General features: G+C 38.3%; 4 protein-coding genes and 1 pseudogene across 4 annotated transcripts; 3 read left to right on the top strand and 2 right to left on the bottom strand.

The window, feature by feature from the left end:
• Nucleotides 1–1,581: 1,581 nt before the first annotated feature.
• LOC113664241 (beta-1 adrenergic receptor) lies at nucleotides 1,582–2,789 on the bottom strand. The gene has a single exon (XM_027179838.2). It carries the CDS (start codon nucleotides 2,662–2,664, stop codon nucleotides 1,675–1,677), a length of 990 nt encoding a protein of 329 aa, XP_027035639.2. The 5' UTR covers nucleotides 2,665–2,789; the 3' UTR covers nucleotides 1,582–1,674.
• Nucleotides 2,790–8,792: 6,003 nt separating this feature from the next.
• On the bottom strand, nucleotides 8,793–11,364 carry LOC149035661 (beta-1 adrenergic receptor-like). Its single transcript, XM_089191974.1, has one exon. The coding sequence runs from the start codon at nucleotides 10,863–10,865 to the stop codon at nucleotides 9,822–9,824; it is 1,044 nt and encodes a 347-aa protein (XP_089048100.1). The 5' UTR covers nucleotides 10,866–11,364; the 3' UTR covers nucleotides 8,793–9,821.
• A 1,148-nt stretch (nucleotides 11,365–12,512) lies between these two features.
• On the top strand, nucleotides 12,513–14,611 carry LOC113664214 (histamine H2 receptor-like). Its single transcript, XM_027179804.2, has one exon. The coding sequence runs from the start codon at nucleotides 13,441–13,443 to the stop codon at nucleotides 14,446–14,448; it is 1,008 nt and encodes a 335-aa protein (XP_027035605.2). The 5' UTR covers nucleotides 12,513–13,440; the 3' UTR covers nucleotides 14,449–14,611.
• Nucleotides 14,612–17,817: 3,206 nt separating this feature from the next.
• Nucleotides 17,818–20,035, top strand: LOC113664240 (adenosine receptor A2a-like). Its single transcript, XM_089190818.1, has one exon. The coding sequence runs from the start codon at nucleotides 18,772–18,774 to the stop codon at nucleotides 19,774–19,776; it is 1,005 nt and encodes a 334-aa protein (XP_089046944.1). The 5' UTR covers nucleotides 17,818–18,771; the 3' UTR covers nucleotides 19,777–20,035.
• Nucleotides 20,036–23,043: 3,008 nt separating this feature from the next.
• Nucleotides 23,044–24,376, top strand: LOC113664227 (beta-1 adrenergic receptor-like; annotated as a pseudogene).
• Nucleotides 24,377–24,733: the final 357 nt, after the last annotated feature.

Genomic DNA, 24,733 nt, shown 5'->3' on the forward strand with positions numbered 1-24,733 from the left:
GTTTTCAAAAATGTTGAGACATTTGATGATGAATAAGGTATGCCTGTTAATAAACTGCATATTGTAAAGGAAAGTTTTGATAATTCTATGCTAAAACGGAAATAAAAAGCATCGCAGCAACATCTGTGGAAAGGCAAATGAAAATTACCAACGGTTTACGGATTTATTTCTCGACTTCTCTCATCGAGTCTCCTTTTGCTAAAAATGTACCCACTCACATGAAAGGATCCAAGCGAACTCATTATTTTCTTTGCATGTACAGCGTGTCTTTCCATTATAAGTGATTTTTTTTGTGTTTTTTTTTGCTATATATGCATTTTCAAATTAGCTAGAAAACAATTCAGGAGCATTTTAGCAGCTAAACATGTTTGCCTGATACAGGCAAAAATATTGGAGATCTAACACCATCATATAGATGCCCAGTTTAGTTATGCTGCTGGTTAACTTTTATAATTTTAAAGCAAACCTACTGTGTAACAATGGGGAAATTAGATAACATATATGGCCTTGGGTTGGGGCAATCGCTTTTACTTCATCAAACCTTGGTGCCCGTCATACTAGTAAACAGTCGATGCTCAAACGGAAATAAAACAAATACTCTTTTTAGGTCAGTCAGACTTGATTTATGACAAATAACTTTGCCCTTGTCAAATTTTTGCCACCGAGCATAAATTTTTCGCTAATTATAACAACAAATGATGTATAAAGAAAAATGTTTTATAATGAAAGTTTGTACAGTTTGGATCTAAAAATTATCTACGAGAGAGACTGGCGAACTTTCGCACTTTCAATGCGCTGACGTGACCTGAAATAAAGTGCTTAAGTGTCTTCTTGCGCGACAGGATGGGTTTTATGAAATCTTTGTCGCTGCGATTGAATTTTGTTTCTGCGATCAGTCGCACGAATTGAAAGTGGTTTAAAATCGTGTGACGGACTGTAGCAACTAAATGACAGAGAGCATCGTTCCTGCAACGATTGTAAATTTCTGTGACAAAAAGCTGCGACAAAGTAGAAGGAAATTAATGAGAGAGCTTCGAGTAATTTTTTCCTTAGTAACCAGTTCAAAATGGCTTCTGCTCCTGAGGGAAAGTAAAAAATCCGAGCAATCCGAGGATTCTCCTTCTTTGAAATGGTGTGTAAGCACTACTTAAGTTGATCCAGCTGAAGGAATTAGAACTCTGTGGGATAAGAATCACAGAGAGTATAGGAAAACGCTTCTCCTAAAGAAGACACTCATGCCCTTAGTTGCAAAGATGGAGCGATCGAAGATGGCAAATAGCGAAGAGGAAATAAAAATGGATATCATGATGTACGTGCCTCAGCTAAACTTTACTTCAAAAAGCATCTCTTTCATGACGGAAAGTAAAGTGGGCTTATTAACCTGTGCGTCTTTTTTGCAATAATGTTTTGCAGCTGAAGTGTATTCGCACGTCCGCCATATTGAATTTACCGACCCCTCAAAGGGAATATAAACGGCAGTTTATATTCTCCTGGTATATCCAAAGAAAGAGCCGAACATGAATTAAGAATTGTTTCAGAGTAGATCTCTCTATTAGATTTAAAATCACTATCGAGAAAAAAAATACAAGTTAAAGTCGGAGACCATTTCGACATCGTGTATCAATGGCAGAGCACCGTCTCTTTAATCGCTTTATCTCCAGATCTCTCACCATTTTATTCCATCGAGTTTCTGTTTGATATCGGCTTATTGTTTCTAGTCTTTTCTTTTCTATGTCCACGGGCCAACCAGGGAAAAGTACGGCGAAAGGCTCGGCGGAAGTCTTCATTTCGGGAGTAATATACAAATGGATTGATTGCTGATGAAGTAAAAGCGATTGTCCCAACCCAAGGCCACACAACAAACATCAATGCATTATATTTATCCCGGTTGTTGACTATGGCATGATAAATTTCAAAAAAAGACAGAATTACACTAGGAATCCATGTGATGATACATGCACCCAAAACAAAACCAATTGTTTTTATAGCTTTAAAATTTTGCATACAACGAACTCTTAAATCGTTGTTTTGCAATGTAGATGTTTCTCCTGCTAATATTCTTTTAAATTGTTTTGTTGCCGATTTAAAAATAAAAATATAAGAGAGTGAAACAACTATTAATGGTAGAAAAAATGCTATAAATCCTATCAAAAAACACAGCACTGCAATATTAACAAATTTCTCTTTTGAGAAAAGCTTGGCGGGTATAAGCAGCGTAGAGAAAGGAAGACCCATTGAAAACAGCCACACCAAAATAATCACTGTGTAACATCTTTTCTTCGTTACAATTTCTTGATAACGGAAAGGAAACCGAATCGCAATCAATCGATCAACTGAAACACAGCAAATGTTAAAAGTAGTGGCGGCGGTTGTGTGAACCCACAATGCTAAAATAACATCAGTCAGAGTACTATGAAGTGGTGGCTGAATCCAACATATGATAACAATCCAAACAGGATCGATAACGAGGCCAACCAAAACGTCCGCCACGGATAACGAGGCTAAAAGCCGGTTGGAAATTGTTCGTAAAGACTCGTTCTTGTAGAACAACCACAGCATGACTGTGTTTCCGCTTACAGCTACAAAACTGCTCAAGGAGAGCCACAGTGATAGAACGATAGACGCTGCACTGTTCAGATGATCTTCCGGGTGGCTATCATTCATAGTAGGATGGTGTACAGCTACAGCCGAGAATAGAAAGAAAGTTTGGGAACGCTTGAGATTACAGGCTTGTTATCTCTACAAACCGAACAGGTGTTACTGAAACTGAAATTTTTTTGCATGAGTCATCATAGTATTTCCATGTAGATATTCTATATATTGACAGGCATGTCTCAATAAAATATGAAGTCTGACCTTTCAGAGTTCCCGAAAACGGCGAAAGAGAAACAAAGGATAGCACCTCTTTGGGATGTTCCAAAATCTTTCTCAAGCACTTAAGAGAGTGTCTCTGTAAGAGCGGTCCGGTCGATTTTGCATGAGACACGGATTTCACTCGTTTCTTGCGTGTTGTAAGACATTCATGTACCTATACTAAAACAACAATCAGTTTGATCGGATCTCTTCATTTTTCAGAGTTTTACGGAAATTAAATTTCACTCGAGCAAAGGCTTGCCGTGACACTTTTAAGACTTTAATTTCATACAACTTTGGAGGACAATTTACAAAAAACTACGGAACTCAGTAAAAAACAAATACCACAGCCATGTATATTAACTTTGTATATTATCTTATCTATCGAGGCGACTTTTGTAAACATCACGTTTCAATCAAGGAAACAGGAAGACTTGAATGACGCCTGATCGGCTCGCCTAAATCACAGACGCCGAAACCGATCAGATTCAAGGTAAATTTTTGAAAAAGTGAGGCGTTCTAAACTGATCCAACTAACATAGCTAGGAAGTAGTTGTCATAGAAAAGGTAACTACAGAAAAAAACTTTGCGGCCCGACCTTTACGAGAACTTTATAACTCCGTGAACTTTCCTAACTTTCGGTAATCTACAAGTTTGGCCGCCATTTTGAGGGACTTGTCAACATGAAGCGTAACCGATATAAATCAAGCAGGTAGATCTAAAACCGTCAGAAATACATACGAAAGCAATTCAAATGAACTTTAATTTTAATTCAAGCGGCAAAATTTGAAACTGTTCGTTAAACTTACCATCCCCATGCGACCATTTCTTCCAACAATTCAAACACTACGACTAGTGTTCCAATTTCCCTCGTCGATTGAACCGTAAGAAATAACCTGTGCCACCCAAGCTTCGACTCGAATGTGAAGTACGAATCAAATAACATAACTGCTTCATCTTCGCGGCAATATCACGCTGGTATTTTGACATTCGGATCGACAAGAACGGTGATCAGGTAGCGATCGCCATGTTTACTTCATAAACGTGCTCGCTCACCAGCCGCTGAGTGAAAACAGTACGGTTCAGTGGTGAGGGCGGGGTGAGGGGTGGGTGCGGGCAGATTATCAGAAGATTTTTGGGAACTTTCGAACATATGCATTAAAGTATCATGATAAACGTTAGAACTGTCAGTCTTAATGTGAAGGCATGCTTCGTGTTCCAGACAACTTTTGTTTTACTTAGTATTCTTTTTTTCTTTCAAATACATTTCGTTCCAAATAGGACTAGCATCAATTCATAGATTTACAAACAAATCTTTACCACGTAAATAAATGTGTTTAGATAATCGTGATAACCATTGAACCTCTTGTATCGCACCAGAAATAACGTGTCTTGTCTTCGCCCAACTCTGAGAGCGTGGAGCGGCAAAGACGCGAGACACGAGTCTCGCGTGGAGCGGCTTCTCCATGCTCACAGGATACGCGTGACCTCACTAGCTTTAAGAAAAATAAGAGACTGCTCGAAGTCTGTATTCCGTTCAACCATTTCATAAGAGTAACGCGCGTCTTTCAATTGAGTAAGAAAGTCACAAACCCATTCTTTACCGCAAGAGCGTAACCACTGACCACAGTAGGCTTCTCCTTTGACGCGGAAATTGAAATCGTATCGAGTATACAAAGTTATAGTGAGTTCCTTTAGATCTCCCAAACTTGTATCGTGTTGGAAACAATTACAAGTACAGGAAGAAGTCTTTCGCTGGCGAGACGTTCATTATGTCTCAGGACTGCTTTTTGAATAGCAAAGGTGGAAAAAACTTTGGTTGATCGCGTGGCTTAAGTGGTTTGGTACGACTGTCTGAATGTAATGACGAAGTAAAACATCATTTGATAAGCTGCCACCTGTTTAAAGAGGTCTTAAGTGAAAATGAGCTAATCTTGTAAAGGATTGGCCTATTTCACCTCGCTCAGGAGGATAAACAAAAAAAATGTGGATTTGCTATAGGTATCGCCACTCTTTGGGGAAGTTTTGGATAAGTGCAAAGGTAACATGTCAGTATCCTGATTATGATGGTGTCAGGAAGCGTATCCAAGGCAGAGATGTAATTAACTAGCATATGTCTCAGGACATTCAAAAGCTGTTTGGAGTTATTATTCCAGTTGAATCAGGTAGTCTTCAGTAACATTTTCGGTTATATATTTTTGTCACGTGACATATTTGCTTGAAAAGAGAAGAAATTCTTTATTAGATGAAGGGTACTTAAGTACACATCACGTTGAAAAAACATAGATCTATGAGTAAGTGCTTTTAATTGCAGATGGAAATATGTACAATGTTGCTTGGTTGATAATCAATAATGTTTTTGTAGAAGTTTAAATCACCTGACAACGCAACACACTTATTCATGCGTACGGTTCACAATTATTTGCGGTCAGTTTTCCTCAGTTTGTATGATTCTCATTAACCAGTATGATTAAATTTGCAGACTAAAACACCCCTTATTTGATTAAGAATAATAAAAGTAAACAGTGCATCACGGTTTTCAATTCCTGATGGATGCTACTGGGCTTTACTTAACTGAGAAATTTTCAATCGCTTACCTCAGCTCTCTGTGTCCCATGCCATAAGAGGCACAAGAAAAAAGTTGATGATAGTGAGTCTTGGCTGAGACAAGAAGAATCAGAGAAGAATCTACGGTCCCCAGAAACGCCACTTTTAAACACGAGACAACTAAGGTAAATTGAATTAAGGGGTATTTGTTTTATTGAAAACTATCGTTTAGGTTATAAGATACGCGAATAACTCTCCCCACCGATTTTTTCTTACATTCTGTTAATCAAAAGTTTCAATAATTATAAAGGCTTTCTTTTTGATCGTCCTAATAGTAACAGTTTCCAGGATCCAAGGGGAGCAAAAGAGAGAACAATTTTCAGTTAGGTAAGGCGACATGCCGGCTTTATACTTCTTCCGGCGTGATAACGATAATGATGACAACAGTGGGTAAAAAGCATCGTCCACTATTGAGGACGATTATCATAGTTATAAATAAATCTCACTAATAGTCCTGAAAAAAATCTCAGGGGGCCCTTTGAACCATCCACTTCATCTCGCCAGAAGTCAAAGTTGCTTACACTCCTTCTAAGGTTCGTGCGATTTTACGACGAATTTTCAATTCCGGTGTGTTGCACGCGCGACTTTTGATAGGAAAAACTTGCACGCGCCATAACTTAAAAGAACGTGTCAGTGGAATGAACCAAATCTCTATCATTTTGCACACATTCCTGGGAACAGCAAAAATTACTTAGTACAAACATTCTAAGTATAGTGTTCATTCCGTGCAATGGGGCATAAATAAAAGGTTCTGGTGGAAAATACACTTTATTTTACACCACAGATGACAGGCAAAAAGGTTATATGGGTACCCCGGTTAAAAATATATTGATAACTCTATTAATTAATACCAGCTCTAATTTAAAGGAGAAAGTTATGAGAATAAAATAAAAGTTGTCTGTAGCACGAAGCATGCCTTCACTGTTTAGACTGATAGTCCTAAAGCTTTTTAAGTATGTATTCGAATATCTTATGACGATAAACCCGCCACCCACCCCACCCCGCGCTATACTGTTTTCACTCAGCGACTGGTCAGCGGTCACGTTTATGAGGTAAACATACCGATCGATTCCTGATCACCGCGCTTGTCGATCCGAATGTCAAAATACCAGCGTGATATTGCCGCGAAGATGAAGCAGTTATGTTATTTGATTCGTACTTCACATTCGAGTCGAAGCTTGGGTGGCACAGGTTATTACTTACGGTTCAATCGACGAGGGAAATTGGAACACTAGTCGTAGTGTTTGAATTGTTGGAAGAAATGGTCGCATGGGGATGGTAAGTTTAACGAACAGTTTCAAATTTTGCCGCTTGAATTAAAATTAAAGTTCATTTGAATTGCTTTCGTATGTATTTCTGACGGTTTTAGATCTACCTGCTTGATTTATATCGGTTACGCTTCATGTTGACAAGTCCCTCAAAATGGCGGCCAAACTTGTAGATTACCGAAAGTTAGGAAAGTTCACGGAGTTATAAAGTTCTCGTAAAGGTCGGGCCGCAAAGTTTTTTTCTGTAGTTACCTTTTCTATGACAACTACTTCCTAGCTATGTTAGTTGGATCAGTTTAGAACGCCTCACTTTTTCAAAAATTTACCTTGAGTCTGATCGGTTTTGGCGTCTGTGATTTAGGCGAACCGATAAGGTGTCATTCAAGTCTTCCTGTTTCCTTGATTGAAACGTGATGTTTACAAAAGTCGCCTCGATAGATAAGATAATATACAAAGTTAATATACATGGCTGTGGTATTTGTTTTTTACTGAGTTCCGTAGTTTTTTGTAAATTGTCCTCCAAAGTTGTATGAAATTAAAGTCTTAAAAAGTGTCACGGCAAGCCTTTGCTCGAGTGAAATTTAATTTCCGTAAAACTCTGAAAAATGAAGAGATCCGATCAAACTGATTGTTGTTTTAGTATAGGTACATGAATGTCTTACAACACACAAGAAACGAGTGAAATCCGTGTCTCAAGCAAAATCGACCGGACTGCTCTTACAGAGACACTCTCTTAATCCTCTTCTCCTTCTCGCTATCGTTAAAAAGCATCACCGCTATGATTGATCTTTTGGAAAATAAAAACCCTAAATTAACATAAAAGTGTCTCTCAAGATGCAACTGCTTTTAGTGACAAGATGGTTACGAGAACATTTACAAGTTTTGGTACTCAAATTGTTAACGGCTCCTGGTCGACAGTTGAATCACAGAAGTGACCACATTTATGGCTTAAAAGGAATGGGTCCGATTCCTATGTTGAAGTGTGAAGCCCAATCTGATACTGGCCGTCAATGAAATATGACTCCCAAAATGATATGTATTTTACTTCGTTTGTTTGTTTTTCTTTCAATTTGCCTTCAAGAGTAAATTGGTCTGGGTCATTAGAAACTCATTTTACTTGTTCCCAATCTCATTGTATTTCCTTCCTGTGTCCACACGGCAACTAGATAAAGGGAAGGCACAAGACTATATATTTCGAAAGTGATATATGAATTGACTGATTGCTGATGTAGTAAAATTGATTGTCCCAACCCAGAGCAATAGCTCTTAATGCCGTAGGTCCTGCTGTTGAATTTGCTTACATTGCAAATTATGTGGAACTCGTAATAAATAACGGACTATTTAAAGATTAATTTTGAATTCGAAACTCGTCAGCACATTTCTCTTATTTGTTTTTGCATGAGACTGCTAATTTTAATCTCCAGGTTCAAATTTGAAATTTGGTTTGGGTAGACTCAAGTGCCACTAACCTGTTGTAAGAGAGTGACCACGTTTGAGGTTAGCGTAACGTTTTCATAATTATTTCTCGACTTCTGTTGTTGCCGTCTTGAGTTTACACCAAATTAACATGGACGTTACCTTACCGCACAAACATCTCAGCCGTGCAGTAACCATCTTCCTTTCAGCGTGGTTTTCCTTATCTGCCTTAGCCGCTGTAACTGGAAATGTCATTGTGTTACGGCTGTTCTACGAAAACAAGTCTTTACGAACAATTCGTCATAGATCCTTTATGAATTGTTAGCAGCTGTTGGATACAGCCATTAGTTTCTTGCAAAGTCTTAAAGATTACATTACTGCTGTAGGTTTACACAACCGCGGCGACTGCTTTGAATTCGTTTAGTGTTCCAATCGACCGTTTTATGGTGATTCAGTTTCCTTTCTGTTATTAGGACATTTTAAGTAAGAGGAAATACTTTGCAGTCATTATTTCGGCGCGGTTTATCTCATCCAGTCTCCCTTTGCTAATAAAGTACCCTCTCACATGAAAGGATCCAAGCGAACTCATTATTTTCTTTGCATGTACAGCGTATGTCTTTCCATTATAACTGTTTTTTTTTTTTTCTGCTATATATGCATTTTCAAATTAGCTAGAAAACAAGTCAGGAGCATTTTAGCAGCTAAAAAAGGCGCCTGATACAGGCAAAAATATTGGAGACTTAGTATGCAAAATGTTAAAGTTGTCAAAACAGTCAGTTTTGTTTTAGGAGCTTGCACCATCACATGGATGCCCACTTTAGTTCTGCTGCTGGTTAACTTTTATAATTTTAAAGCAAACTGGCTGTGTCACAATGGGGAAATTAGATACCATATATGGCCTTGGGTTGGGGCAATCGCTTTTACTTCATCAAACCATTGGCTTGGTGCCCGTCATACTAGTAAACAGTTGATGCTCTAACGAAAATAAAATAAATACTCCTTTTAGTTCAGTCAGACTTGATTGACATATAATTTTGCCCTTGTCAAAATTTTGCCACCGACCATAACTTTTTCATCGCATAAATTTTTCGTTAATTATAACAATAAATGATATATAAAGAAAACTTTTTTATAATGAAAGTTTGTACAGTTTGGATCTAAAAATTATTTACGAGAGAGACTGGCGAACTTTCGCACTTTTGATGCGCTGACGTGAGCTGAAATAAAGTGCTTAGTGTCTTCCTGCGCAACATGATGGGTTTTATGAAATCTTTGTCGCTGCGATTGAATTTTGTTTCTGCGATCAGTCGCACGAGTTCAAAGTGGTTTAAATTCGTGTGACTCACTGCAGCGACTAAATGACAGAGAGCATCTTTCCTGCAACGACTGTAGATTTCTGCGACAAAAAGCTGCGACAAAGTAAAAGGCAATTAATGAGAGAGCTTCGGGTATTTTTTCCAAGTTTCCTCAGTAACCAGTTAAAAATGGCTTCTGCTCCTCCATATTGAATTTACCTACCCCTCAAAGGGAATATAAACTACAGTTTATATTCTGCTGAGATATCCAAAGAAACAGCCGAATTAAGAATTGTTTCAAAGTAGATCTCTTTATTAGATTTAAAATCACTATTGAGAAAAAAATACAAACTAAAGTCGGAGAGTATTTCAACATCGTCTATCAATGGCAGAGCACTGTCTCTTTAATCGCTTTATCTCCAGATCTCTCACCATTTTGTTCCATCGGGTTTTTGTTTGATATCGGCCTGGTGTTTCTAGTGTTTTCTTTGCTATGTCCACGGGCCAACCAGCGAAAGGAACGGCGAAAGGCTTGGCGGAAGTCTTCATTTCGGAAGTAATATACAAATGGATTGATTGCCGATGAAGTAAAAGCGATTGCCTCAACCCACGGCCACACGACAAACTGCAATACATTATATTTATCCCGGTTGTTGACCGAGGCATAATAAATTTCAAAACAAGACAGAATTAAACTTGGAATCCATGTGATGATACAGGCACCCAAAACAAAACCAATTGTTTTTATAGCTTTAAAATTTTGCGTACAACGAACTCTCAAATTGTCGTTGTGCAATGTAGATTTTTCTCCTGCTAATATTCTATTAAATTGTTTTGTTGCCGACTTAAAAATAGAAATATAAGAGAGTGAAACAACTATTAATGGTAGAAAAAATGCTATAAATCCTATCAAAAAACACAGCACTGCAGTATTAACAAATTTCTCTTTTGAGAAAAGTTTGGCGGATATAAGCAGCGTCGAGAAAGGAAGACCCATTGAAAACAGCCACACCAAAATAATCACTGTGTAACATCTATTCTTTGTTACAATTTCCTGATGACGGAAAGGAAACCGAATCGCAATAAACCGGTCGATTGAAACACAGCAAATGTTGAATGTAGTAGCGGCGGTTGTGTGAACCCACAATGCTAAAATAACATCAATCATAGTGCTGTGAAGTGGTGGCTGAATCCAACATCTGATAACAATCCAAACAGGATCTATGACGAGACCAACGAAAACGTCCGCAACGGACAACGAGGCTAAAAAGCGGTTGGAAATTGTTCGTAAAGACTCGTTCTTGTAGAACAACCACAACATAACTGTGTTTCCGCTTACAGCTACAAAACTGCTCAAGGAGAGCCACAGTGATAGAAGGATGGACGCTGCACTGCTCAGATGATCTTCCGGTTGGCTATCATTCATAGTAGGATGGTGTACAGCTACAGCAGAGAATAGAAAGAAAGTTTGGGAACGCTTGAGGCTACAGGCTTGTTATCTCTACAAACCGAACAGCTGTTATTGAAACTGAAATGTTTTTGCATGAATCATCATAGCATTTCCATGTAGATATTCTATATATTGACAGGCATGTCTGAATAAACTATGAAGTCTAAACTTTTTAGAGTTCCCGAAAACGGCGAAAGAGAAACAAAGAACAGCACAGATTGTCCTAACCCAGAGCAGTTGCTCTTAATACCGTAGGGCCTTGCTGTTGAATTTTCTTACATTGCAAATTATGTGGAACTCGTAATTAATAACCGACTACTTTAAGATTAATTTTCAATTCGAAACTCATCAGGACATTTCTCTTATTTGTTGTTGCATGAGACTGCTAATTTAATATCCAGCTTCAAATTTGACATTTGGTTTGGGTAGACTCAAGTGCCCCTGACCTCTTGTAGGAGTGTGACCACGTTTGAGATTAGCGTAAAAAAATGATCTGTAGGCGGTAGGTTTTTTAACTTGTGTTAATGTTGACGTTCTCGTGCACTTCTTGTCATAAAGCAGCTGCTTGATTTTCTTTAAACTGCGGTAAATTGTTTGAGAGGCAGTTATTTTACCTTCATTTGATGGATTGAAGAGGATAGAACAAACGTTTAAGTTTCAGAGCATGTTTTCGAAAAACTTTGAGATATTTTTTATTATACGCGCACCTTTCCTCAAACAGACGCCGAATAAGAGTAAGCATTTGCTTGGAAACATAACTTCAAATTAAGTACCATCTGTTCCCTAACGAGGGTAGGCAATTGAACGTTTCAGACTGTTTTTAGACCTGTTTCTCGAGTAAATATGTATTTGGGTCCTAAGAAACTTATTTTACCTGTTCCCAGTCTAATGTAGATTTCAAGGTAAAAGGACTAATATACTCATTCAGAAGTCGGAGAGGATATCTAGTCTTTTTATATTTTTTGAAATGAAATATGACAAAACCAATGACTTTCCTGAGAAAAGGTGTAAATGTTCAAAGCTTCAACGTTAGGAACTCTATGATGTGGTTGAATTTTTTTATGTCGATACCTTGTCCTCAGTCTCCACCATGGTGTTGACAGCAAACGCCTTCCGCATAGTGGCGCGGCATAGGAAGTAATAACCGTGGTTTGATCTCGTTTCATCACGATCACGCGTCAAGTATACTTCAAACAGCATTTCACACGTCACGAATTTAAAGGGAAAACTACAAATCTCTCTCCTTGTGTGCAAGGTTTCAGGGAAATCGTGAGGTTTTCCTGATAAAAACTACAAGAGGCAGATCACGCCTCACACTGGTCAAAAACTCACACATATTTTATTTTTTGCCTTAGTCACGCGTCACGAACAAACTTTTGCCATCCTCTAAAACGGCTAAAGACAAAACTATCTCGTCCAAGGCCTATGCAATATTTTACTTATTAGCGCACAAGCGGCTGAAAATATACGCCAAAAAATCCATTTTTTTACCGTTTGCCATAAAAGTTGTTCCTTACAACCTCTCTCAGCAATGATTTTCCACGTCAGAATTCCGTAACACAACCCCAATTATCAGCTACAGCCATAAAACCAGCGAAGTCGAGCTAGCTAAATTGTTAAAGCGTCACAGACCAGAAAACTAACAGACTATCATCCAATGACTTATTTCTTGATTAGAGACAAAAAGTTTACCACTGCATTTCATTGTACCTCCCAAGAGGTCTGATTTGCGTATAAAAGGTGGAAATTTCAATCAAGTCAAATTTAGACTGATGATGCTTCTATTGAGTACATTTAGGCTTGTAAATTTGAAATAAACAAGACATGTTAATTATTTATGTCTTCCTTTTTTTTTTTTTTAACAAAGCAGCTCTTTAAAATGCGGTGGACTCCCCGCGGTCTGCGTTTGCTTAACTTCTGTATTACTCGCGGCATGTATTAAATTACGAACTATTTTAAGATCAACTTTTAATTCGAAACTCAACACATTTATTCTATTAGTTATTTAAATTAGGCTACTAACTTTAATATCTAACATCAAATCTGACATTTTGTTTAGTTAGATTCAATCTAAAACTCCCTGAGCCGGTCAACGAGTGTGAACACTTGTGAGGTCAGCGTGAAATGGAGGTTTTTAACTCAAATATATTTTAATTTTTCTGAGTTGCTGCTTTGCGTTTTCTCGTGCATCTATTGTCACAAAAGCAGCTGCCTGTCGGGAAGAAAAGCATGTTGATTTTCACTAAACTTCGGCAAAAAAATTGACATCTATCTGTTTTACAATGATGGATTGAAGGGGATAACAGTAAAATTGCAGTTTCAAAGTATGTTTTCAAAAATGTTGAGATATTTTTAATTTCACGCCTACCTTTCCAGATGGCATATAAGTAAGGTGTGCCTGTCAATAAACTGCATATTGAAAAGGAAAGTTTTGAAATTATATGCAAAAACGGGAATAAAAGCATCGCAGCAACATCTGCGGGAAGGCAAAATTACCGACGGTTTTTAGACTTATTTCTCGACTTCTGCTGTTCCTTTCCACTAACTTAACATGGAAGTGAATTGCACAGAGGAACGTCTCAGCAATGCAGCGTCCATTGTACTTTCAGCGTGGCTCTCCTTGTCTGGTTTAGCCGCTGTAACTGGAAATGTGGTTGTGTTATGGCTGTTCTACAAACACAAGTCTTTACGAACAATTTCAAACCGGTTTTTAGCCTCGTTATCCATGGCGGACGTTTTTGTCGGCCTCGTCATAGATCCTTATTGGATTGTTATCAGATGTTGGATTCAGCCAGAAGTTCATAGCAATTTGTTTATGACTACAATAATGCTGAAGATTCAGACAACCGTAGCCACTACTTTGAACTCGTGCTGTGTTTCAATCGACCGTTTTATTGCGATTCGGTTTCCTTTTCGGTATCAGGACATTTTAACCAAGAGGAGATGTTTGGCGGTCATTATTTTGGTGTGGTTCATCTCGCTGAGTCTTTCTTTTCCAATATTGTTCTTTCAACCAGGAAAGGATCGAAAAGAACTTTTGGTGTCCATTACATTTACAACGTGTTTAGGTCCATTATTAGTGATCTCCTTTTGCTATATAATCATTTTCAAAGTGGCCAGAAAAAAGTTTAAGAGAATTTTACCAGCTAAAAATATTCCTGACTCAAGCGAAAATATAAGAGTTCGTGGCATTCAAAATTTCAAAGCTATCAAAACAGCCGGTTTTGTTTTAAGTGCTTACATCATCACATGGGTGCCCTGTGTAGTTCTACTGTTGGTTGACTTGGTTGTCAAAGAAGAACAATGTAGAAGAAGGAAAATTCAATTTGTTGTATGGCCTTGGGTTGAGGCAATCGCCTTTACTTCATCAGCGATCAACCCATTGATTTACTACTTCAGAAATAGGGACTTTCGCCGAGCCTTTCGCCGCACCTTCCATTGGTTGCCCTGTGTTCACGAACAAAATGCATCACACCTTAGAGCACAACCAGAGCGAAACCAGAACATTCGAAATGTTGGAACTTGTGGCAACCTAACATCTAAGGAGACAGAAGTCTGAGAACAATCTGAGGAAGGACCCTGCTTTAGAACAAGCCTGAGCCAACAAACCACATAAAAAGTTCATGTTCAAAGAAAAGCTTTAGTTTTTAAGCCTATTTTGTAAATGGTTGTTTTTTTCTTAGGAAATGTTGGTTTATATATAATAAAAATACAATTTCTTTGTCATGTTAAACAACTCTTTCAAGGCATGAAGCTTCATTCCCGTCAAATTTCCATCACCGAGCATTAATTTCTATGATAAGAAGAACGCTATTTTATAATGAAAATTTAGACAGTTTTGATCTACAGAATTGAGAGGAGAAAGAAGACCAGCCGATTCTATGATCCTGCGAGGATTGAAATATCCTCTCTCAAACTATCTTTTTTATTTATTCGTAGTTTTAATACGATGGTGTGGGCCAGTGGAAATTGCTTTTTGGCCAGAATCACACTTTGAAGATTTTATGTGGTTGCACGCTGTTTTCACCGCGCACGTAACCGCCTTAGCGGTGTTTCAGCTGACTACCTTCTTAGAAGTTTCTCTTTGTAGCTGCTTGCAAATCCTTACAATAATGGGATATATGCCCTACTTTCAGTCCATGGATTCCCTCTTCGCCGATCTTTGCACAGTTTATGTCCTAAAAAAATAGAAATGACGTATAAGAATATTAAATAAAGCTTTGACGTATTCAGTTGCCTCTATGGCGTAGGTGGCAGGCACATAATGAGGAGAAGGGAAAAGATAATTTTAGTGCGGAGGTCCTATATCTCTGCTTCTTGCACCAGTCACGCATTATGTCCTTAAAAAATAGAAATGAACGTATAAGAATATCGAATAAAGCCTTGACGTGTTCAGGTTGCCCCTTTTACGTAGGTGGCTGTCCCACAATGAGGAGAAATGATAATTTTAGGGCGAAGGTCTTATATCTCTGCTTTTTGCACTAGTCACGCAAGCTGGCTTCCTTAAGTGTCGAGTTCGTTTCTATCGTTCACTGCCACTCCATCAACATGAACGACTCGTATTTTGACTTATTAATTGTGTAATTATTATCATTACCATTTTCATCTCAGATGACAACCATGACAGGACGGATAATGCATGCACTGTAAGTACCTCCCGTTGTTCCATACAAAGCCTTAGAAAAGTTTTCTAAGGCTTTGTATGGGACAACGGGAGGTACTTACAGTCCACGCGTTTTTCCGTCCTGTCATGAGGCGGTGTGCGCACTCTGATTGCGTTGCATCATGGTCGTAAAACGAAAATTGAGTCATTTGCATCCTATCGCGATCGAGTGAACATCTCTAGTAGCAGCAAGATAGCGTGAATAAACGTGGAATGTAAAGGGAATTCACTGTCTGTTACCGTTCCTTTCCGCATTCTCAAGAGGCAGCGACCTTCTGATACACGAACTATTTTACATGTCATACACTTAAAGGCGTAAATACGGGAAAGCCTTACGCCTCCTAACACCCAATTCGTCACGCTCAACGTTTATTAAAAAAGCGTACAGAGTTTCAAATATGCTTAAAGAATAGAGAATACCTAGAATAGGGTTTTCACAAACGTATATCTGGGGTTATTTTCTGTGGGAGAGACCGATACTCGAAAACTAAAAAAAAACAATAGCGCGCACACATGAAAATATTACCTTTTGTAATGCAATCTCATCTGGCTTGGCCAAACCTCAAGAACATACAGATGGGGAAATGACACCTTAAAAATAACCCTTATTATCACATCGCAAACGAAAGTCATTAAAGGATATCCTAATAACAACTAAGCTTTCAGGTTAGAAGATTTAAAAGCGCAAGCGAATGGAAGGAGTCGCTCAAGCTATCAACACCTTTTAACGATCGACAGCCTTTTTCTTTCCAGCTTACCCAGTGTGTCGCCGTGAGCATTGTAGAGTTGTTCATCAGTCAAGTGACTCCGTTCTTAACTCAAATTCAACTGTACTTCATTCAACGATCAAGATAGTAGATTTACCATACAACAGTCGCGATAAGTTAATTTCCTTTAACTTTGGAAAATAGATTTACAACACAATTGAGTACACAATAGTAACGCTGTGTAACGCAACAATAGGCCTTTTCTCGAACGCAATCGGTCTCAAACACCCGCACTTAAAATGTGAGAAACGCATGTACCGTTGGAGAGCGTTTGAGAGCGTTTGAGAGCGTTTGGTCAGAGCTGTTAAAGAAGGATCAAAGCGGCCATCCAAATCTTTGAAAGGCTCCAAACTACGACGTACATCAATTTGACCTTCTTGAAATCCGGTCTCAAATTACATATAAAAAAACAGTGCGTTTGTCCTTGAGAACCATACAATACGCGACAAATACTCACAAAAGATACTTTTACACATTCAGAATAAATCAAATAACATTTACCTATGGTGAAAGGAAAAAGGAACGGCCTAACTTTTACGGAATGTTCCGTCAAAATCTACCGAATTCTGCTGCTTTCACCGCATATTGAAAATGAAGCTACCACAATGCAACGCAATCGGAGTGCGGACACCTCCTGGATGACATCATTTTTCAAATTGACCGGAGCCTTTTTCTCACGAGGGCATTTTTTCTTCTTTCGTCTTTCTGATGATTTATTAAAAGAGCCAACCTCATCGCTGCTCGCATATACTCACAGGCGACCGAGGCTCACTGAAAGAGAAAACAACATTTAGCGAAACGTGACCCTCGTCTCCCAGCGTAAGGAAGTGTTGTGTTGGAAAGTTTTTATTTCATGAAGGTATTTACGAGGAAAAACGAATTCGTAATGTCCTATTATTTTCTCTTCATAATCATTAAAACATATTCAACTATTGCCTTTTATATTCTTAACGTAAAGTGCGGAGAATGTTTTCATTGAATTGCTTATTATTCCCTATTATTGTTCTGTATAGAATGCCATAGCCTGTTCCAGAAGGTCAGTTTGTGTGAACAAGCAAGAAACAAAAAAAGGAGATATTGAGACGTTCACAGCGGTAGCTGTATTTACGATAAATTGATGTACAACGACAGCAGAACAAAGTAAGAAAGGAAGTTGGGAAAGACTTGACATTTTTCCGTCCTCCTTACCGACCGGACAGATATCACTGAGACTGAAATGTTTTGCATGAGTCACTATTATATTATGCAGATGTGAAGATGTTCAAGGGGGCCTTAAACGCTTTACATTGGGCGTTGATCTGAATTTTGTATTCATGTAACACCCTCAAAACATAACGCAAATAAAAGCATAAATTTTGAAGTGAGGACCGCGAATTAAGGACACTTGAAAAAACGCACTTGAGACAAGGCAGGTTTTGTATTAAAATCAGGATCGGGGAACGAAGAACGGGGAGCGGGGAGCGGGAATTTAAAATAGCGGATGACGAGACGAAGAAAAGGGCCTGAGCACCAGTTTTGAGCACGCGCTCTTTCGACTCGGACGTCGGAGTAAATAGCATGGCCGGTTGGTCAAGACTTTATGAAAAGAGTTTTTAACTTGAATTCTTATGTGGGTAACTGCTATACACCCGTTCCTCGTTCCCCGTTCCTGATTTAAATAACATCCGGTTCCAGAAGACGGTACTCATCAGGTTCAACATGAAAACGTGAATGATTCTAGATATTTTTCAGTTTTTTGGTCTGAAACTGAAAAAAAAAGACAGTTATAGCCATACTGGAGAGTATTTATTTTTGGAATGAAACAGAAGCATATCCATGCCATGTCAGTTTAATTTTGCCGAGAAAAGAAATTAAATCAGGTACCGCAAAAATGCATGCGTAGAAGAAAGCTTCTTGGAGTGTTCCTTCTACAGTCCAACTTTGCATCCTATCACTTTCATGCTTAGTTTGTGGTTAACGTTTTCCCTAATAACCTTTAAATTAAACCGACCCTAAGAGTAAGTAGCGTCTCTTTTATTCTTGCAATATGACCTCAATATGACCAAACATGAAAGTCACTAGAATAGAACATAGGCATGCATAACATGCAAGATGTATTTTTCCGGCTGGGCGGGTTGAGATGGGACTCTTTCTGCACCTAAAGAGAAGAAAAAAAAACCTTGTAAGTTGGAAACTCTAATGACAATACACTCTGCGCTGGTAAAAATTCTAAAGCCATTAAGACAGTTGAACTCGTTTTGAGTGTTTGTTTTGTCACGTGGATGCCCTTTTTAATTCTGAACGTTGTTAGTTGTTATAATCTTACCACAGAGTGTAGACGAGCAGATTCAAAGAGACCGATTCCGGTTGCAAGGACTTGGGTTAAAGCAACTGCGCTGACTTTATCAGCAGTCAACCCATTGATATACTGCTTCCGAAACGGTTTACAGACTTATTTCTCGACCAACTTAACATGAAAGGTAACAGCTCGGAGGAACATCTCAGCACTTCAGCGTCCATTGTACTATCAGTGTGGTTCTCCTTGTCTGGTTTAGCCGCTGTAACTAGAAATGTGGTTGCGTTGTGGCTGTTCTACAAACACAAGTCTTTACGAACAATTTCAAACCGATTTTTAGCCTCGTTATCCATGGCAGACGCTTTTGTCGGCCTTGTCATAGATCCTGTTTTGATTGTTATCATATGTTGGATTCAGCCAGAAGTTCATAGCAATTTGTTTATGATTACAATAATGCTGAAGATTCATACAACTGCAGCCACTACTTTGAACTCGTGCTGTGTTTCAATCGACCGTTTTATTGCGATTCGGTTTCCTTATCGGTATCAGGACATTTTAACCGAGAGGAGATGTTTTGCAGTAGTTATTTTGGTGTGGTTTATCTCATTGTGTCTTCCTTTTTTGGTGTTCTTGAGAGAGAGAAACGGTCCAAATGAACTTCTTGTGTCCATTGTATTTACAATATGTTTAGTTCCATTATTAGTGGTCTGCTTTTGCTATATGATCATTTTCAAATTAGCCAGAAAACAGTTTAGGAGAATTTTACTGGCTGAAAATATTCCTAACTCAGGCGAAAATATAAGAGTTCGTGTCATGCAAAATTTTAAAGCTATTAAAACAGTCGGTTTTGTTTTAAGTGCTTGCATCATCACATGGATGCCCAGTGTAGTTCTGCTGTTGGTTAAATTTTATTATATCGAAGAAAAACATATAATTACGAAAGTTGAATCAGTTGTATGGCCTTGGGTTCTGGCAATCGCTGTTTCTTCGTCAGTGATCAACCCATTGATTTACTACTTCAGAAATAGCGACTTTCGCCGAGCCTTTCGCCGCACCTTCCATTGGTTGCCCTGTGTTCACGAACAAGATGCATCACACCTTAGAGCACAACCAGAGCGAAGCCGGTTGAATCAAAATGTTGGAACTTGTGACAACTTAACAGCTAAGGAGACAGAAGTCTGAGGACAATATATTCAAGCGAAAAAGGACCCTGCTTACGAACAAGCCTGAGCCTACAAAACACATAAAAAGTGCATGTTTAAACGAAAGCCTTAGTTTCTAAGCTTATTCTATAAATGTTTTTTTCTTAGAAAATGTTAGTTTATATATAATAAAAATGCAATTTCTTTGACGTGTTAAACAACTCTTTGAAGGTATGAAATTTCATTCCCGTCAAATTTCAATCACCGAGCATTAATTTCTATGATGCTAGCAAGATGTACGAAGAACACTCTTTTCTAATAAAAATTTAGACAGCTTTGATCTACAGAATTGAGATGAGAAAGAAGACCAGACGATTCTGTGATCCTCCAAGAATTAAAATATTTACTCTGAAACTACCTTTTTTATTTTGTCATTTATTTATTTATTCATAATTTTATTATGATGGTGTTTGCCAGTGGGAAATGCCTTTTGGCTAGAATCACACTTTGAAGATTTTATGTGATTGCGCGCCATTTCCACCGAGCGCGTCACTGCTTTAGCGGTGTTTTGACTGACTACCTCATTAGGATTTCTCTCCATAGCTGCTTGCGAATCCTTACAATGAGATAGGTCTATTCCCTATTTGCAGTCCGCAGATTCCCTCTTCGCAGATCTTTGCATGGCACTATATCCTGAACAAATAGGAACGAACGTAGAAGAATGGTGAATTAAGCACTGACTTACTCAGGTTGCCTCCTATGGCGCCGGTTGGTAGCTGGCACATATTGAGGAGAAGGGAAATGATAATTTTAGTGCGGAGGTTCTATATCTCTGCTTCTTGCGCTAGTCACGCAAGCTGGCTTACCCTAATGTTGTGTTCGTTTCCATCGTTTACCGCCACTCCATTAACATGAACGAATCGTATTTTGACTCATTGATACTGTAATTGTTATCCTTACCATTTTCATCTCAGATGACAGCATTTTTCAAATTGATTGATGCTTATTCTCATAAAGGGAATGTTTTCTTGTTTCGTCTTTTTGATGAAAAGGGGGAAAAAGTTGTTATTAAAAGAACCAATCTCACCGCTGTTCGCATACACTCACGGAAGACCGGGTCTCTCTGAAAGAAAACGGATATTTGTAACTCTCCATGAGCAAAAGGCCACATGCGAAACGAAAAGCGATGCTTTACATGTGCAAGTAAACAGTTACATAAAATTTTTAACACATATGCTTTTTAATTCCTTTTATTCCTATGCAAAGAATGTCATAGTCTGTTCCAGACATTTTTTTTCTGGGGGCGAGCGGAAAAAAAAAAGTAGCTGTATTTACGATAAACTGATTTACACCGACAGTAAACAAAGTAAAAAACGACATTGGGAAATATTTAAACTTTTTCAGTCCTCCATACTAAACGGACAAATATCACTGAAACTGAAATGTTTTGCATGAGTCGCCATCACATTATGCAGATGTTCAAGACAGGGCTATAAACGCATGCGGGCATGATATGAATTTTTCTTATTCATCTCACACCCTAAAAGCCGAACGCAAGTAGAAACAAAAATTTTGAAGCGAGGACCGTAAATGAAGGAAGTTTATGGTGGGCAGCGGACGGTACTCATGAGGGTCAACATGACAAAGTAAATGATCCTAAATTTAAACCATTTGGGATATTTTTCAGTTTTCGGTATGAATCTAAAAAAAAAAAACATTACAACGCTAGCCATACTGGAGAGTATTTATTTTTGGAATGAAACTGAACATATCCATGCATTGTCAGTTTTATTTTTGCCGAAAACTTAGGTACCGTAAAAATGCATGCGTAAAAGAAAGCTTCTTGGAGTATTGCTTTTACAGTCAAACTTTGTTTCCTATCTTTTATCATTTCTCTTCTTCACGCAATATAACCTCTGAACCAAACATGAAAGTCACAAGAACAGAACATAGGCATGCGTATCATGCAAAATGTATTTTTCCGGCTAGGTGGGTTAAGATGGGACTCTTTGTGCACCTAGAAAGAAGAAACCTAGTAAATTGGAAACTCCAATGACAATACACTTCGCGCTGGTAAAAATTTCAAAGCCATAAAAACAGTTGGACTCGTTTTGAGTGTTTGATTTGTCACGTGGATGCCTTTTTTAATCTCAAACATTGTTAGTTGTTATAATCTTACCACAGAGTGTAGACGAGGAGATTCAAAGAGACCGATTCCGGTTGCAAGGACTTGGGTTAAAGCAACTGCGCTGACTTTATCAGCAGTCAACCCACTAATAAACTGCTTCCGAAACGGCGAGTTTCCACAAGTTTTTTCACTAGTCTTTTCATTGGCTGCCCGGTCTCCACCAGATCTCCAACAGATCTAATACAAGAGCGACATCTGCTTGAACATAACTTGGTGACTAAGAGATACAAATTATGAAAACAACTCAATAGTTACCTCGGTAATCTGCCTGATTTTAAACCATTTCGCCCATCATAACGAGATGATTTCCAAGCAGAAGTACGAACTGTTGGGACTCGTGGCAACTTAGCCACTATGGCAGAGTTCAGACCTCGTTCTTCTGCTCTACCGAACTTTATTCAGGAATTAAGTTCGACAAAAGCGCTTCAGAAGCGCGGCGTCCGAATCAAACTTTTTATTCAAGTTCGGCAAAGTAATTAAGTTCGACTAGCTTTGCAGTGCTACATGACTCTGGCACGACAGTGATTCAGAGATCGTACCCCTTCTGTGCCAAACAAAATTCATAAATCATTCTAATGTATTTCGGCAGGATTGCGTTACCGCAGGGGAGTCACGCGAATGATTCTGGCTTTACGGAGTATGCGCTAAGGGTGCTTCAGAAAATGCTGAAGTTCACTTGATAATGGCCTGACGTATTGCGGACTATTTTAAGATCAACTTTTAATTTGAAACCTGACACATTTATCCCATCAGTTATTTGAATTAGGCTACTAACTTTAATATCCAGCATCAAATTTGACATTTAATCAGATTCAAGTTATAACTTACTGAGTCAGTCAGCGAGCGTGACCATCCGTGAGATTAACGTGAAATAGAGGGTTTTTTTTTTTTATTATTTCTAATTTTTCTGAGCTACAGCTATGCGTTTTCTTGTGCACCTATTGTCACAAAAGTAGTTGCCTGTCGGGGAGAAACGTTTGTTCATGCTCACTGAACTTCGGTAAAAGGATTAAGATCTAACTGTTTTAAATGATGCGCTGAAGAGGATGACAAAGCAATTTCAGTTTCAAAGTATGTTTTAAAAAATTTGGGGATATTATTAATTTCGTGCGCACCTTCCCTCAAACAGACAGCAGATGAATAAGGTGTGCCTGTCAATAAAATGCATATTGAAAAGAAAACTTTTGAATAATCCTATGCAAAAAAAGGAAGAAAAGGCATCGCAGTAACATCTGTTCCTTGACGAGGGAAAGCAAATCAAAATTACCGACGGTTTTCTAACTTATTTCTCGACCAACTTAACATGAAAGGTAACTGCTCAGAGGAACATCTCAGCACTGCAGCGTCCTTTGTACTATCAGTATGGCTCTCCTTGTCTGGCTTAGCAGCTGTAACTGAAATTTTGTTGTGTTATGGCTGTTCCACAAACACGAGTCTTTACGAACAATTTCAAACCGATTTTTAGCCTCGTTATCCGTGGCGGACGCTTTTGTTGGCCTTGTCATAGACCCTTTTTGGATTGTTATCATATGTTGGATTCAGCCAAGAGGTCAAAAGAATTTGTCGATGATTACTAAAATGCTGTGGATTCAAACAACCGCAGCCACTACTTTGAACTCGTGCTTTGTTTCAATCGACCGTTTTATTGCGATTCGGTTTCCTTTCCGTTATCAGGACAGTTTGACCAAGAGAAGATGCTTTGCAGTAATTATTTTGGTGTGGTTTATCTCATTGAGTCTTCCTTTTCTGATTTTCGAGAGAGAGAGAAAGGATCGAAAAGAACTTTTTGTGTCCACTATATTTACAATGTGTTTAGTTTTATTATTGGTGGTCTCCTTTTGCTATATACTCATTTTCAAATTAGCCAGGAAACAGTTTAGGAGAATTTTACCAGCTAAAAATATTCCTGACTCAGGCGAAAATGTAAGAGTTCGTGTCAGGCAAAATTTTAATGCTATCAAAACGCTCGGTTTTGTTTTAAGTGCTTGCATCATCACATGGATGCCCAGTGTAGTTCTGCAGTTGGTTAATTTTTATTATATTCAAGAATTAGAAAAATTAAATCAGTTGTATGGCCTTGGGTTCAAGCGATCGCTTTTTCTTCATCAGCGATCAACCCATTGATTTATGACTTCAGAAATAGCGACTTTGCCGCACCTTCCATTGGTTGCCCTGTGTTCACGAACAAGATGCATCACACCTTAGAGCACAACCAGAGCGAAACCGGTTGAATCAAAATGTTGGAACTTGTGGCAACTTAACAGCTAAAAAGACAGAAGTCTGAGGACAATATATTCAAGCGAAAAAGGACCCTGCTTACGAACAAGCCTGAGCCTACAAACCACATAAAAAGTTTATGTTTAAACGAAAGCCTTAGTTTTTAAGCATATTCTATACGTTTTTTTTTCTTAGAAAATGTTAGTTTATATGTAATAAAAATGCAATTTCTTTGACGTGTTAAACAACTCTTTCAAGGCATGAAATGTCATTCCCGTCAAATTTCCATCAACGAACATTAATTTCTATAATACTAGCAAGATGTGCGAAGAACACTCTTTTCTAATAAAAATTCAGACACTTTTGATCTACAGAATAAAGAGGAGAAAGAAGACCAGTCGATTCTGTGATCCTCCGAGAATTGAAATATTCACTCTCAAACTACCTTTTTTATTTTGTCATTTATTTATTTATTCGTAATTTTATTATGATGGTGTTTGCCAGTGGGAACTGCCTTTCAGGGCTAGAATCACACTTTGAGGATTTCATATGGCTGTGCGCCATTTCCACCCAGCGCGTCACCGCTTTAGCG

This window comes from Pocillopora damicornis, chromosome 13, assembly GCF_964200805.1.
Source record: "Pocillopora damicornis chromosome 13, jaPocDami1.2, whole genome shotgun sequence".
NCBI classification, from domain to species: domain Eukaryota; kingdom Metazoa; phylum Cnidaria; class Anthozoa; order Scleractinia; family Pocilloporidae; genus Pocillopora; species Pocillopora damicornis.